We start from the raw sequence: 17,560 nt of genomic DNA, 5'->3' as shown, positions 1-17,560 counted from the left end.
ACCGGACGAGAAAGAGATAATAGCTGCAATTGGACCCTGCAATGAATATGACACCACTGGAGTAGCTGATATTTATGCGGTTCACCTTCCTTTACGTTCAACAAACTATTGTAACCACACAGAACACACTAACAACAGTTGTCTTTGGAAAACGAGAGTCGTCTCTAGTTGGAAGCAAGCGAGTTAAGTCGGTCTTCTTCTGGAAGAATGCAATGAATCAATCAACAGTGGTTCTCCATCCCTTCGAGTACTTCTTGATCACATACTCTACATCTTCCTATCCTATAAATTAAATTGTCATGCCTAACATAAAACTAGCTACCTATTTCACAACCCAACACCACCCATATTTATCTCAGTCTCTTTATTCCAAAGAAGAAATTAAAAATGGGAGGAGTTTTGGTTATGAAATTGGTTTTGATATACTCATTAGTTTTAAATTTCATGTCCATTTTCTGTTGTAGCTCCATGCAATTGAACCATCCGAGACTCGAAGGGAATGAGACGGATAGGCTGGCATTGCTAGCAATCAAAGCTCAGATACAACACGATCCGAAACGGGTCACAAGCTCATGGAATGAAACCCTTCACTTTTGCCTGTGGCACGGCGTCACCTGCAGTCGACGACATCGCCAAAGGGTGACGAAGCTGGAGCTGGGGTCTTTAGAGTTGGTGGGATCCATATCTCCATACATAGGAAATCTAAGCTTCTTAAGAGAGGTAACTCTTGAGAACAATAGCTTCACTCATCAAATCCCTCCTCAAATTGGGCATTTGCACAGACTGCAGGTATTGTTTCTACACAATAACTCATTGACTGGCACCATACCTGCCAATATATCCAATTGCTTCAAACTCATCACTCTCCGTCTTGATAGAAACAATCTAGTGGGTAAAATTCCTCCCATACTGAGTTCCTTGTCAAAGCTTCAAAATCTAATTATCCAATACAACAATTTAACTGGAGCGATCCCTCCTTCTTTGGGGAACCTTTCATCTCTAGAGAAATTTGCTATAGCTGAAAATAACTTACAAGGAAGCATCCCTAGTTCTCTATGCCAGTTGAAAAGATTAACCGGTATCTATTTCGAGTCAATTGGGTTATCTGGTATCATCCCTTCCTGCATTTACAACCTCTCTGGTATAGTTATTTTCGCCGTATCAGAAAACCAAATTCACGGAAGTCTTCCATCAAACTTGGGCAATGCTTTCCCCAACCTTCAATTCTTTTCCATTGCCGACAATCAATTTACTGGGGCCATCCCGTCCTCAATATCCAAGGCAACAAATCTTGTGTGGTTTCAATGTCCATTAAACAAACTCTCTGGACAGGTGCCAAATTTACAAAATCTTCATAACCTTAGAGTATTCAATGTCGATGGTAATAATCTTGGAAGCAGTAAAGATGGTGACTTGAGTTTTGTCTTAGACTTGATCAATGCCACACAGCTAATTGAATTGGTGTTCCCAAACAACAATTTTGGAGGCACGTTGCCCACATCAATATCCAATCTCTCAATCAATCTCCAAGTGCTTATAATTGGAGACAACCACTTACATGGAAGCATGCCAACTGGATTAGGGAATCTTGTCAACCTGCAATTACTCGGTATGGAAGGAAACTCCTTCACAGGTAGCATCCCCACAAGCACTGGCCAGCTTTCAAGGCTTGGGCTATTGTTTCTTGACAACAATAAATTATCGGGGAGCATTCCATCTTCTCTTGGAAATTTAACATTGTTAACAATTCTCCAATTGCAAGAAAATAATCTAGAGGGTAGCATCCCGTCTAGCCTAGCGAAATGCCAGTGGTTAAACAAATTGGGTCTTTCTGGAAACAATCTGAATGGCACAATACCGCCCCAAGTTATTGGCCTCTCATCCATATCAACAATTTTGGGATTGGATAGAAACCAATTCACTGGTTCCCTTCCTATGGAAATTGGAAAATTGAAGAATCTAGGTCAACTAGACATTTCTAACAACTTGTTATCAGGAGAACTTCCCAGTAGCCTTGGTAGTTGTGAGAGCTTAGAAGTCCTACACTTGCAAGGCAACTTCTTCAACGGGCCCATCCCTTCATCTATGCAGGAATTGAAAGGGATTCGAGATTTAGACATTTCTCGCAACAATTTGTCAGGAGATATTCCACAGTTTTTCGAGCGCTTTGGAAACTTAGAGAATCTGAACCTATCCTTCAATCAGTTTTGGGGAGCAGTACCAACTGGCGGTGTTTTTAAGAATGCAAGTACGACTTCAGTTGCTGGAAATGCTAGACTCTGCGGAGGTATGGCTAGTCTTCGACTTCCTCTGTGCAAGCTTAATGAGTCTAAAGGAGAAGGCTTGTCTCGTAGAATGAAACTAATGATCTCTTTAGTCTCCGGGTTCAGCCTTTTAGGACTGGTTGTGGTGCTGTCTCTTTTTCTTCTTGGTAAGAAAAGGAAAAAAACTGATTTAACCACTTTCGGGAACTCTGTTTTGCAAGTTTCATATGCTACACTCCTCAGAGCTACCGATGGTTTTTCTTTAGCTAATTTGATCGGTGTGGGTGCTTTTGGGTCTGTGTACAAAGGAATTCTTGCTGATGATAGAGTTGTTGTCGCTGTGAAGGTGCTTAACATGTTACACAAGGGAGCATCTAAGAGTTTCATGACCGAATGTGAGGCATTGAGAAATATCAGACATCGAAATTTGGTCAAGATTTTAACTGCATGTTCAAGTATTGATTTTGGCGGCAATGATTTCAAGGCTCTTGTTTATGAGTTCATGGACAACGGGAGCTTGGAAGAATGGTTGCATCCATCTATTGGAACTGGAGAGGTAACAGGAGCACCCAAAATTTTAAGTCTTATTCAGAGGCTCAACATTGCCATTGATGTTGCTAGTGCATTGGATTATCTTCACAACCATTGTGAAACACCGATCGTTCATTGTGATCTCAAGCCAAGTAATGTTCTCTTGGATGGTGACCTGACTGGACATGTTTCGGACTTTGGGTTGTCAAGGTTTCTCTCAGAACCAACCAGGAGTGTTTCTGGAAATCAATCAAGCTCCATTGGAATTAGAGGATCAGTTGGTTATGTTGCACCAGGTAATTTTCCTCATATGCTTCAGAATTTTTTGCTCACCCTGTTTTACTGTAACATGTTTCAAAAACACTGAGAGCTATTTGATTTATGCATATGTAGTGATAAATATTTATGATATTGTTTAAATTGTAGAATATGGTATGGGAAGTGAGGTATCCACATACGGGGATGTCTACAGCTTTGGCATTCTCTTGTTAGAAATGTTTACAGGGAAGCGACCCATTGATCACATGTTCAGTGACAGCTTGAATCTTCATAATTATGTGAAGACAGCTCTCCCTGAACTGGTTTCAGAGATTTCAGAATCACTAGTTCTTCAAGAAAGCACCACCAATGTCGTTGAAGCTCACAGGCGCAGCCGATTGAGTGTGAGAGCACTGAAAATTGAAGAGTGCCTGACTCTGATACTTGGTATAGGAATTGCATGTTCTGTTGAATCCCCCACAAACAGAAAGACTATCAGTGATGTTGCATCTGAATTGCAATCCATTAGGCGCAATCTTCTCAACTAGAACCTTTCAAATTATTATGTTTTGTGATGACTAATAAATTGTTGTATGGTTCTTTTATTCTGATCTGTTTTGTTTTTGAATTCTCTGGAGTCCCGTTGCTACCATAATGGTTCTTGAAATTTGCATGTTAATGTACTAAAATGAATAAAGAAGAGTACTAATACTTATTGTGTAAATTTGTATCCTAAATCGAAACACGTACATGATCTCATTCGGATCAATGAATCAAGCTGGAGCTGTCATGAGCTTGATCAGTTGTACTGCAACATCCCGACATTCGTTTGGATGTGTTGTGATTTTGTACTTTTACCAAGTGAGCATGAAATTGATATTAAGCATGTATTTTTTGCTGTGTGTGATTTCTGTGTTTCTGCTACAGTTGCTGGGAAATAATTAATGATGCAGTCGGAATGATAAACTAGGTTTACAAGCGATAAACCTAAACAAAGGGTTCTGGAATCCACCAGAGATAAAAGAGAAAATTCTCTATTTGATTGATAATAAGATGAAAGATAGGTTCTGCGGCCGTTTAAGGTTGCTTAAATAAGAGAAAAGAAACCCTAGGGCGACTAACAATGAAACCCTAAAGCCCATGGGTAAAAACGAAAACAATCCAAAATATACTAGAAAACCAAAACTATGGAAAATTAGGAAAACTGCGTTTTGAGGGCCTAAACGACCCCGAAAAAGCCCACACGTCGTGGCGTAGCGACAAGTTCTGTTCCTAGCGCGATTCCCTTTCCGGAAAGCTATGGCACGTTCCAATCAGACACCGAGCTAAGGCGTGGCTACTAGTAACTTTTCGTTTTCCTCCTTTTGCACGATCAAGCTGCTCTTCGAATTGGACTGCTATCCGTTCTGCATCAATTAAAAACTAACAATACTATTGTCTAAATTAATGTGTCTCGATCAAACAAGTGTGAATCAATTTTGTCTGACTAGGTAAAAGTCTACCCCAAAGTCCATATGTGATGCACCTTCTTATCAACCATAATAGATCATGCTTAGATTTAGAAAGGCTAAAACAGTAGTATATAAGGTACATTCAAATTTTGAAAAGGTAACCTTTTCATATAAAAGAAATCGTGTACTTAGGTTCTCTTAATCAACGTTTTTCTTAAACTGCCAAAGCATAGAACCTACTCACGCAGAAGACATTTAGGAAAAGATTAATTTTTTGGATAATTTTAGTGTTTAAAGTGAGGAAATCCAGTGCAATAGATGGCATTTCTCTAATGAACCCAAGAAAGCCAAGAATTTACAACCTGGACTTTCCATACGAGTAGTTAGTTTGTCCTTGAGATTTCCCCCAACGGAGATATTTGTATAAGCAGTATCGGTTTTTGTAGGTCTGAATTATTTTCTTCTGCTTTTTCTCCGTGTCTTCTATCAACTGATGTCCTCTCTTCTAGGTTTGAAGCTTCTTCTCCAACTATATTAGCACCTTCTTTTAATTCACTTAAGGAAGTCCCTGCACCACATGATACACAAAATAAGCCCAAATTATACCATGATGCTCAAAGCAGATAGATCTGCTTGGATATTTGATAAACCATGCATATTAAAACATGTTACAATTGCTGCACAACCCGAAGAGTAGCATCATGATAAGATAAATTCAAGAGCACCTGATTTGGCAACATTCTCATGCTGCTCTGATACGGGCTGATATATACTCTTCATCAATAAACTAGGCAAAAGAAAAAATGCATTGTCTTACCATTATTCTCAACAGTGTCTGTCACTTGATCATTACTAATCCCATCGCTTTTATGGTCCGGAATCTAGTGTAGATCCTAACCCCGCACGAAATTCTTCTTTCCAGGCATCCCTCTCCGCTAATGCTGTTACACCCTTGCCTACATGTAGTTCTCGTTCCAATGGTACAGAGCTATCTACAACAACATCCCTCAGTTCTGCACCATACACAATCTAAACACATACTCTTAACAAACATATAATGCAACATTCATCTAAATTGGAAGAAATAGACACCTGGAGACCAACCTGAAGACACCTGCAACCGGGTTTCGGTTTCGGCCGGAACCAAGGTAGTAAGAAGTGGGGTTTTCTCCCATGTCCACATAAGAATAGTTGTTGACATGAGCACTATAGTAATAAGGGAGATTTTTTTACCCTTCAATCCATTAAACCCTCCTTCCATTCTACCTACACCCATAACAAGACCAAAAATAAATTTGTATGTCTCTAAACTTAGACTTAAGCTTCTCAAAATCACAAAATATATGTATCTCTACACACAAAACTCAAATCTTCAACATTATATCCCAGAAGTGCAGAAACATACATGTTATATAAATTCTCATGCATCTCTCTGAAATCAGGTTTTGGATACCAGACAACTTTTTATCAAACAGTTTCAAGCATCTTCCTTCAAAATTATCTCGCTAATAGAATTGATCATGCGATTAAGAGTAATTGATCAAGTGTATCATAATCAGTTGGCTAGAAGGCATTAAAAGACATCAAATTGATTTGCTTGTCATATCTTAACTTCCTGGAAATTAAAACACACCATGTTAATGTAGTATGAGATGCTTGGAAAAATCAACGTCTAGATTATGAACTTTATCTTGTTTTGTAATTACTGAAATGCAAATTAGAAAATACAATTATAGAAGAAAGTCAGTATATATGACTGAAGAAAACAGAGACCTTAAAGCAGAATGAACATTGTTGTTGGCTTGTTGCCTAGTGGCCTTTTATTATTGCAACCACACACCAAAGTCAATTTTACATGAGTGGATTGTAAGTGGATTCGTTTAGCTGATAATAGGAAATGGCAATATCAAGAATAGCTAAGTTTAATATCTGTTAATTATTTGTCTCCAACTCAAAAATATTATCTCCAAAGTGCGTATCTTTTTGGATCTGCTCATGTTCATTGGATTATAGGAACATCCTGCACATAACTCACATGATGCAGTTTGACCAAAGCTCATAGAGGTTGTACCAAAATTCGCCAAAGCATTGGCAACATGACTATTTTTCCTAAATATCAGAGAAAAATGAAAGTGCATCTGAGAAAGACGGTACAAACAATTGTCTCTCAATACAGAGCTGTCATGGAAACTAAAAGAGGAGAGTTGAGAAAATCAAGAACAAGGGAGGAGTTCACTTCTAATCAAACGTGACTCCAGTCTCTACCCACTCTAGTACAATGGCCTTAATGATCGTCATCCCCTCCACCACCCGAATTTTTATTAATTTTATTTCACATTACTCACTGGCGAAGAAAATCAAAACAGATTTTAGAAAAGATTTTGGCTTCTTTTATTTCTCCACGGAAGGGTTTTAGTGTAACAGAGGATATGTAAACACAAAACAGTGTAAATTAAATTGTTTTCCCTGTGTTAGAAGGATATCGTAAGCAATGGCTCAGCAAGATGCTTTGTGTCATATCAAAACAGATAAAAACAAGCAAAAATTAAAACTGGTGCTATACCAATGCCTCGTTCAAAATTAAAGGCAACTGCAGTTAAAGATAAGTTAGATCATTTTGATGTTTTAAGCTAAAGTAAGATGAAGTGGGTTCAGTTTTAAGCATCTTCGAGAAGACCTTGCAAAATATCGATTAGATATAATATATCTTTTATCCTAAATCTAAAATACCTGATCCCCTTCGGATCAATCACTCGCAGCAAAATGAAATTCGATTGGAGTTCAATTCCTAATTAACTTAGTGACTCATCACTGGGGTGTTGGCTGTTTAGTGGCACATATATAGGGTTCATATTATCTCAACTCTGTTTTATTTTTTTATCAAATCCCCATGCATAACTCTGATTGAAGTCATGTTTTTGATACCATACAACTTTGTATCAAAGAATTTCAAGCGTCTACCTTCAAAACTATTGCTAGTAGAATTAATTTAATTATGAACAATCGATCAAGTTTATCTTGATCAATCATCAGTTAACTAGCTAGAAGGCATTTAAGGACATAAAAATTGATTACTTATCAGTTTCTAATGTCCTGGAAATGAAGAGACGACACCACATTTATGAATTAAGAGACAACATAGATTATGAACTTTGTCTGGGAGTTTAATTACTGTAATGCAAATTATAAAATACAATTATAGAAGAAAACCTATATATATGATTGAACAAAACTGAGGAAAACAGAGAAGACCAGAGACTTGGAACAAAAAAACTTGCAGGTATAACAAAAGAGTTAACTTTTACTGCATTTTTCTTTTTCCTTCATTCTTTTCTAGATGACAGTAACTGGATTTCTACATCAGGTAATGTTGTTGCCTGCAGGTAAACAATATATATGAAACAGAGGGTATATAAACACAAAACAGGTAAACAGAAAAGACCGGAGAGCTTAGATAATAATAACAGATTAATGTCGGACTTCTAAATTCTCCGGCCTTAGATAATAAAAGCCATTCTTTTTTGTTTCATTTTCCTCTCCACATTATGCAATATTACGCGTGCTAAGTATTGTCGTATTGATCCTGGTGCTTAATTATGACTGACTGCAGTTTTTATTGGAAAAAAAACTACACTACTAATTGGAAGCACGAAGCAAGTCGTCAGTGGTTGTCCTTATCATCTATTCTAAGTCTTCCTAGCTATTATAGGTTGTGTGCTACTGGTCTTGGTACTTCTTCTTCCCTTATTTGATAGAGGAAATTACAATAGAGTTAAGAATTGAAATGAGTCAGTCGCAAGAAAGCAATAATTAAGTCAACCAAAGAGTGCTCATCTTGATCATATATTCTATATGTTGATTGTTGTGACTGTAATGAACTTGTACCTGATTCATAACCAAACAAACACCCCACATATATCTCCCTCTCTTTGGTTCAAAATTAAATTAAAAAAATCCAGATGGAGGTTTTGGCTCTGCAATTGGTCTTGACACTAACAATAGTTGTCTTCGGAAAACAAGAGTCGGAAAGAAAGGGAGTTTTGGTTGGTTGTCCATCTTGCTATCCTATAAATTAGTTCCTTATTCATCAATGGAACCCACCTATTTCACAACGAACAATTTCCTATTCCATCAAGTGCATATATCTGAAATCCCTTGTTTTTTTTTTTTTTAATCTTTTAAGAACAGACAACTTTTTATCTAACAATTTCAAGGATCTTCCTTCGAAACGATCTCTCTAGAATCAAATTTGTCGTATGTGATTAACTAGAAGGCATTAAAGACATCAAATCAATTTTCTTGTCATATCTTATGAATATTATAAGACAACATGTTAATGTTGTATGAGATGCTTGGAAAAACCAACGCATTATGAAATTTGTCTTGCCGTGTAATTACGGAAATGCAAATTATAAAATACAAACATAAAAGAAAATCGATATACATGACTGAGGAAAACAGAGTAGACCAGAGACCAGCGTAGAAGTTAGAACTAAATCAACATTGGTGCTGCTTACTGGCCTTGGACATTGGTGCTTAATTATTACAACTACACAACAGAAACAGTCATGTTGGAAAAAAGATGCATTACTAGTAGAGTACGTAGTACTAGTTTGAAGGAAGTCAACTTTTAATGCATTTTTCTTTTCCTAAATGATTGTTGTTAAGTGGATTTCGTACGGTAATGTTTCGTTTAGGTGGAGGAAAATGTAATATGAACCCAATTCTATCTTCACCTACATATATACTTGCTTTTTTTTTTTGGAAATGACATATATACTTGCTTTACAATATAATAATTTAGAAAAAATACAGCTTTAGTCACTCAATTTTCACTTGATTGACACTTTGATCACTCATAAAATTTCACTTTATTCACTCAAATTTAACTCCGATTATCACTTTATTTTGCCGGTGTATTTTTCCGATAAAAAAATCATGTGACCTCTCACATGCCATTTTTTCAGGGTCATTCTCGTCCAATTTCATTTCACCGTATTGACTTGTGCACTAGTCATCTAAAGATCAATTTCTCCATTTCTTCTAATTTCATTTGGTGCAGGGTTCCCATCCCATGTATAATTGAATCTCTAACACAGTACACTGGTCTGGTAATATTCTTATTGGTTTATTGAGAAGATATTTAAAAGATACTGAGCGTGGTCACTCAGATTCACAGAAAACGCATTCTCTGAGAAATTAATTGCTCTATAGCTAGCTACAAAACGCAGCCTGCAGACTGTCGTAAATGGCAAACCCAGAAAACATATAACAAATTAACCAGCTGGGTTGTCTTTGAGATAAAGGTTGCATGCCTTTACAGGTTAGTGTGTGATTATGGTGCTGCATGCTAATTATTTTCACTGGTTGTTTCTAGCTAGGGTGAAGAGTCTTGTTTAATCTTATCATCGGATAACTAACATAGATGAATGTACTATATTGATTAACATGGCAGGTCGAAGGGAAAGGAGAAGGGATGAAAATTAGAGGGAAGCCATAGATTTTCCAGGGAATTGTGAAGGGTTAGAGGAAAATGAGGGGTAAATAGTGAAGGGACAAGAATAACCCTGAAAAAATGGCATGTGAGGTGTCATGTGACTTTTTTTATCGGAAAAATGTACCGGTGGACTAAAGTGATAGTCGGAGTTAAAGATGAGTGACTAAAGTGAAATTTTATAAATGTAAGTGACTAAAGTGTCGATCAAGCAAAAGTTGAGTGACTAAAAGTGTATTTTTTCCTAATAATTTAGCTGGAGAAGTCTCTCAGTCTTTCCTTCCTTGGGGGACCTGCTAGCTAGTATTGAGATTTTTTATGCATATAGCAATAACTTCTCGGGGAGCATTCCCAGACTCCAGTCAGCTAGGTCAATGAAGAAAATGAAGAATCTTCTCATTATCGTTACCCTTTACCAAATTGAGAAAGAATGGCCTGGAAAAACCTATCCTAGCATTTAAACCTTTTAACATAGCCGAGAACAGATTAAGAGGGTTCATTCCATCCAATGCAAGAAGTATAGTGATGGCTTTGCCTTGAAGCCCAAGGCAATGTCATTTGCTGCTGCTATACGTCAACAAAGCTATTGGCCTCCTCTCCCTGTCATTTAACAGATAAAGACATTTTCCTTATTAATTAGGCACAATCTTCTCGGCTAGAACTTTCAAATTATTAATGTTTTGTGATGGCTTTAACAAATTGTTGTACGGTTCTTGTATTCTGATCTTTTTGTTTTTGAATTGTTTCTGAAAGTCCTGTTGCTACTATAGTGGTTCTTGAAATTTGCATGTTAATGTACTAAACAGAATAAAAAAGAGTACTAATATTTAATGTGTAAATCTGTAATCCTAAATTGAATCAATGAATCAAGTTGGAGCTGCCATCAGCTTGATCAACCCGACGTTCATTGGGTGGTGTTGTGATTTTGTATTAATTTTACCTAGTGAGCATGAAATTGATATTGAGCATGTATTTTTTTTGTGCTGTGTGTGATTTTTATATTTCTGCTACAGTTGCTGAGGAAATAAATAAAAACGAACAGTGCTGTTAGTCCAATGTAATGAAAATTATTATTACTATATTGTGTTGCCTTTTGAATATGAGCATGCTTCTTGCGCTTCTTGTATTTTGATCCCTTTGAGCCCAATGTAATGAAAAGAGTAACTTAGAGTATAAATCTCTAATCCTAAATCTACGCATGATCCCATTACGATCAATGAAGAGGGGAATTAAGTTAAAGCTGTCAGTTTGATCAGTTTTACCATATCAAAGTATCAAACCTACTTGCAGCATATTACAGCATTTTGACGGAGTCATTGGGTTGTTGACTTTTTAATGGGACATAGAGTGCATATTTCCTCCCAACTCTGTTTTATAAAACCCCCATGCATAGGGCCAAAAAAAAAAAAAAAAAAAACCCTATGCATAACTCTGAAATCAGTTTGCTGATCCAGACAACTTTTTGTCGAACAATTTCAAGCATCTTCCTTCAAAATTATCTTGCTTATAGAATTAATCATGCGATTAAGATTAATTGATCAAGTTTATCAAAATCAGTTAAATAGAATGTATTAAAAGACATCAAATTGATTTGCTTGTCATATTCTAATTTCCTGCATACCATGTTAATGTGGTATGAGATGCTTGGAATCAACATCTAGATTATGAACTTTGACTTGTCTTGTAATTACTGAAATGCAAATTAGAAAACACAATTTTAGAAGAAAATCAGTATATATAATTAAACAAATCAGAGGAAAACAGAGAAGAACAGAGACCTTAGAGCAGAATCAACATGGTTGTTGCCTACTGGCTTAGTGGCCTGTATCATTGCAACCACACACCTAATTCAACTTTTTTCTTTGAAATGGACACCAAATTCAACTTTAGATGAGTGGATTGTTAGTGGATTTCGTTTAGCTGATATGAGGACAACGCAATATGAAGAAAAGCTCTCAATTTATCATGACTAGTTAATATCTGTTAATTATTTGTCTCCAACTCAAAAATATGGTACTTGCTACTTTGTATTTTACCAAGTGAGGATGAAATTTATATTGGTATTGCCTTTTTAGCCCTTGAAAGAGGGAGTTGGATTTTGGCCCTGAGTAAGTTGTTCACCCAGACAAGATTTCTTCCCCAAGTTCTACTCCAGAGTGCATATCTAGTTTTATATGCTCAACGTTTATTCAAAAATAAGGACCAGCAAACAATAAGTTCTAGAGTTGTTACTCATTCTGCATCAAATTACTCATTTACTTGGATCCAAATGTGAATTATTTTTTCTGTTGTTCTCTAGAATTCAATTCTTTTTTCTTTTGTTGAGGTAACTAGGACACAAACATTTCTGGGGCAACTTTTGCACTTGTACTTCTAGTGGAACAAATAAATTATTACAGTAAGTTGTTGTCACGAGCTAAATTTTGCTCCGTTACTGCAGGCTTGTATGAGATCACAGTTATTTCTAGTCTCTTTTTAAGGAATAATGAAATAGATCTCATTTAACATCACATTTATTGGAGGAATTATGCTTAGACAATAACTCACTCAATGGTAATCTCAAGTCATCATTCTCAATCTCGGAAACAACATGCTGGTACAGATTATGTCCTTCCTAATCAGGCTCTCTACCAAGGTCGTCTAACTCGTCTTTGGAAAACAGCACCATGCCACTACCCTTTTTTTAGGCAACCAAGGTCTCCGACATTAGATAAGAACAGTCACTATTTTTTTTTTTTTTGTTCCAATATCTTCTCCAAATTGTGCAACAATATGCACGATGACTGATATTAGTGCGGCTTAGTGGCTTACTGATCTTGGTGCTTAATTACATACCGCAAACAGTCTTTAGTATCTGCCTGGTTATCGGTGTTTGGACCCAAAATGAGCATTTTGGCCTGACAAAGCGTGTCTTAGAGAAATTGAGCCAAAGTCAGTGGCTCAAGCTATATATTGTCGACAAGTTCGAAATATACTATTTAGAGGCTAAATAAAGCCTACTGTGGAAGATTATGCGAGCTGTAATAAAAGGAAATGATGGAAGCTTGGAAATGAAAAGTCAACTTTAGCACATTTCCCTACTTCGGCTAGGAGAAACCGAGCTAAACAAGGAAGGAGGGGCGGCAGACTAACCAAATGAAATCCAAATGAGCTAAAACTTTCCAGATTAATTCTAGACATCCCAAGGATCGTTTCTTATGGAGAGTTCCAGAGCTAGATATGAGTGGAAAGCCTTCAAACAATCAGCCCAATCTTCTGCAAGAGCAAAACTGGAAAGCTGGACCTGTAAGAGGTCCAGCAGCGTTTCCGGCCCAACCATTATACCAAAAACTATGAAATTTTAACAGAATGATCTACACTCATAGTGGAACATTTCTTATGAAGAAGTCATGGTCAAAATCTGAATGATTGGTGGAGATATAGCTGCAGCAAAATTGGTGCAGTAAGTGCTTAAACCTAACATTCCATTAGTGTTTAAGTGCTTAAACCTAACATTCCATTAGTGTTTTAAGTGCTTAAACCTAACATTCCATTAGTGTTTTAAGTGCTCAAACCTAACCCATCATGATTTGTTTAAAGCCAACCACTATGGCTTGGTAGCCTATATATAGAGGCTACAACAAGTAAGAAAAAACAACACAATTCATCAAAACATCTCTAAGATGATCTAAGTTCTCTCTAGAGCAACCTCTCTAAGAGCAACTCCTTTCCTTCTCTTTCTCTTATCGGTGATCACACTCTAAGTCCTAGTCTCCTCAAGAGCCGACTTTCAGTGCCACCAAACCCTCTGTCAACGTACTTCAGTCCTAGTCTCCTCGGGAGCCGATTGTAGTACCACGACCACAAAAACAAGACAATTCATCAAAACATCTCTAAGATGATCTAAGTTCTCTCTAGAGCAACCTCTCTAAGAGCAACTCCTTTCCTTCTCTTTCTCTTATCGGTGATCACACTCTAAGTCCTAGTCTCCTCAAGAGCCGACTTTCAGTGCCACCAAACCCTCTGTCAACGTACTTCAGTCCTAGTCTCCTCGGGAGCCGATTGTAGTACCACGACCACAACAACACAATTCATCAAAACATCTCTAAGATGATCTAAGTTCTCTCTAGAGCAACCTCTCTAAGAGCAACTCCTTTCCTTCTCTTTCTCTTATCGGTGATCACACTCTAAGTCCTAGTCTCCTCAAGAGCCGACTTTCAGTGCCACCAAACCCTCTGTCAACGTACTTCAGTCCTAGTCTCCTCGGGAGCCGATTGTAGTACCACGACCACAAAAAAAGAACACAATTCAACAACAATCTCTAAGATTATCCAAGCCTCTCTAGAGCAACCCCTCTCTTTCTCTTACCGGTGATCACACTCCAGTCCTAGTCTTCTCAGAAGCCGACTGTCAGTGCCACCAAACCCTCTGTCAAAGTGCTTCGGTCCTAGTCTCCTCAGGAGCCGACTGTAGTACCGTGACCACAACGGTTACAGAACCAGCCAAGCCAGGGTAACGCCCTCGCAACCCAGCGAAGCTAAAGTCACGCTTTAGCAAGATCTCAATACTTCCCGGTGATTTCGCTCTGCTCAATCTACAATATTGAGTATCGATTGTGTGACAAGAAGAAACTGCAGTAAAGTCCTCACCACGAGGCACAAAGAATCCTGCGACGAGGTTGGTGCTCTCCTCGTCCTCAATCGCTGAAAAGAAGTCAGGTCAAGGGACACCCCCGACGACCGCACCCGAACGGTGCTGGCACGCCCACACAAGAAAAGAGACTGTTGACCAGCTGCAACAAAACTGGAGCCAAACAATCGGATCAGTCGGGTTGAATTTTTTTGTTACTAAACGAATTTGGTAGAGTTGCAAGCACTAAGCAAGTGTCGGTGGTTTTCCCATCATCTAATCAAAGTCTTCCTAGCTATAATAGGTTCTACCACTGGTCTTAGTGCTTCTTTTCTTCCCTTATGATCGATATTTTTCTTCGATTGAGGAAATTACAATATAGCTTGAGCGATGTTACAATATAGTTGAATTCGCGGTAATACAACTGATCCCCTTGGGAATTGGGATCAATCACTCGCAGCAAAAATGAAATTTGATTAGAGTTCAATTCCTAATTAACTTACTGAATCATCACAAGGGTGTTGGCTTTTTAATGGCACATAGAGTTCATATTATCCCAACTCTGTTTTATTTTTTTTATCAAATCCCATGCATAACTTAGTTTTTGATACCACACAACTTTGTATCAAACAATTTCAAGCGTCTTCCTTCAAATTAAACTATTGCTAGTAGAATTAATCTAATTATGAACAATCGATCAAGTTTATCTTGATCAATCATCAGTTAACTAGCTAGAAGGCATTAAAGGACATAAAAATTGATTTACTTGTCATTTTCATTTTCTAATGTCCTGGAAATGAAGAGACAACACCACATTTATGAATTAAGAGAAACCATAGATTATGAACTTTGTCTGGGAGTTTAATTACTGTAATGCAAATTAGAAAATACAATTACAGAAGAAAACCTATATATATGATTGAACAAAACTGAGGAAAACAGAGAAGACCAGAGACCTTAGAACAAAAAAACTTGCAGGTATAACAACAGAGTTAACTTTTACTACATTTTTCTTTTTCCTTCATTGTTTTATAGATGATTGTAAGTGGACTTCTACATCAGGTAATATTTTTGTCTGCAGGTAAACAATATATATGAAACAGAGGATATATAAACACAAAACAGGGTAACCAGAAAAGACAGGAGAGCTTAGAGAATGGTGACAGATGAAGGTCGGACTTCTAAAGTCTCCGGCCTTAGATAAGAAAAGTCATTCTTTTTTGTTTCATTTTCCTCTCCACATTATGCAATATTACGCGTGCTGCGTATTGATCTTGGTGCTTAATTACGACCGACTGCAGTCCTTATTGGAAAAAAAAAACTACACTAGTAGTTGGAAGCACGAAGCAAGTCGTCAGTGGTTGTCCCTATCATCTATTCCAAGTCTTGCTAGCCATGATAGGTTCTGCTACTGGTCTTGGTTTTTCTTCTTCCCTTATGATCGATGTTTTACTTTGATTGAGGAAATTACAATAGAGTTAAGAAAAGAAATAAGTCGGTCAGTCTTTCGCAAGAAAGCGATAATCAAGTCAACCAAATTGTGCTCATCTGGATCGTTTATTCTATATGTTGATTGTTATGACTCTAATGAACTATTACCTGATTCATAACAAACAAATACGCACATATATGTCCCTCTCTTTGGTTCCAAAAACAAAAAAAATCCAGGTGTAAGTTTTGGCTCTGAATTTGGTTTTGATAACTCAGTTTTTAATACATGGACTAACAACAGTCGTCTTTTTTTTTTAAATAAAACAACAGTCGTCTTTCGAAAACATACCACTTCCAGTTTCATATCACAGATCATCTCTCTATTTTCTATGTCATTTTCACTGCTTCGGTTCTGTATTATGCTGAAATGAAACGATAGGCTTCACTGCTAGCCATGTAAACTGAAATTGTTCTCGTACGTGGAACGACTCCATCCACTTTCGTTTGTGGCACCTAGCTACAGTTGAAGAGAATCACTATTTTCGACCTGCAGGCCCAAAAGTTGGCAGTTCCATATCTCCAAATAGGAAATCTAACCTTTTCATATAAAAGAAATTGTGTACTTAGGTTCTCTAAATCAACGTTTTTTCCTAGTCTTCCAAGTTCCAAAGCATAGAACCTACTCACCCAGAAGACATTTAGGAAAAGATTAATTTTTTTGGATAATTTTAGTGTTTAAACTTTAAAGTGAGGAAATCCAGTGCGATAGATGGCATTTCTCTAATGAACCCAGGAAAGCCAAGAATTTACTACCTGGACTTTCCATAGGAGTAGTTAATTTGTCCTCGAGGTTTCCCCCGACGGAGATATTTGTATAAGCAGGATCTATCGGTTTTTGTAGGTCTGAATTATTTTCTTCTGCTTTTTCTCCGTGTCTTCTATCAACTGATGTCCTCTCTTCTAGGTTTGAAGCTTCTTCTCCGACTATATTAGCACCTCTTTTAATTCACTTAAGGAAATCCCTGCACCATATGATACACAAAATAAGCCCAAATTATACCATGATGCTCAAAGCAGATAGATCTGCTTGGATATTTGATTAACCATGCATGTTAAGACATGTTACAATTGCTGCACATCCTGAAGAGTAGCATCGTGATAAGATAAATTCAAGAGCACCTGATTTGGCAACATTCTCATGCTGCTCTGACAAACAGCTTGATAAAGCACAACAACAATACTTACCAAAGCACTACTTTAATCAAAATACGGGCTGATATAAACTCTTCATCAATAAACTAGGCAAAAGAAAAAAATGCATTGTCTTACCATTATTCTCAACAGTGTTTGTCACTTGATCACTATTAATCCCATCGCTTTTATGGTCCGGAATCTAGTGTAGATCCTAACCCCGCACGAAATTCTTCTTTCCAGGCATCCCTCTCTGCTAATGCTGTTACACCCTTGCCTACATGTAGTTCTCGTTCCAATGGTACAGAGCTATCTACAACAACATCCCTCAG

The 17,560-nt window shown here is 37.3% G+C and overlaps 1 protein-coding gene and 1 long non-coding RNA gene across 2 annotated transcripts; one reads left to right on the top strand and one right to left on the bottom strand.

Annotated features, from left to right (window-relative positions):
• The first annotated feature begins 237 nt into the window (after window positions 1-237).
• On the top strand, window positions 238-3,943 carry LOC133714762 (probable LRR receptor-like serine/threonine-protein kinase At3g47570). The gene is made up of 2 exons (XM_062141016.1): window positions 238-3,091; window positions 3,222-3,943. The coding sequence occupies exons 1-2, from the start codon at window positions 388-390 to the stop codon at window positions 3,599-3,601; spliced, it is 3,084 nt and encodes a 1,027-aa protein (XP_061997000.1). The 5' UTR covers window positions 238-387; the 3' UTR covers window positions 3,602-3,943.
• A 128-nt stretch (window positions 3,944-4,071) lies between these two features.
• Window positions 4,072-5,857, bottom strand: LOC133714764 (uncharacterized). The gene is made up of 3 exons (XR_009848810.1): window positions 5,609-5,857; window positions 5,322-5,533; window positions 4,072-5,072 (listed from the first exon to the last, which is right to left on the bottom strand). It is a non-coding gene; the product is annotated as an uncharacterized LOC133714764 (long non-coding RNA).
• Between the last annotated feature and the right edge of the window lie 11,703 nt (window positions 5,858-17,560).

The sequence above is a fragment of the Rosa rugosa genome, chromosome 6 (assembly GCF_958449725.1).
Source record: "Rosa rugosa chromosome 6, drRosRugo1.1, whole genome shotgun sequence".
In the NCBI taxonomy this organism is placed as follows: domain Eukaryota; kingdom Viridiplantae; phylum Streptophyta; class Magnoliopsida; order Rosales; family Rosaceae; genus Rosa; species Rosa rugosa.
Note: the sequence above shows the minus strand (reverse complement) of the source record. Positions and strands in the feature narration are given on the sequence as shown.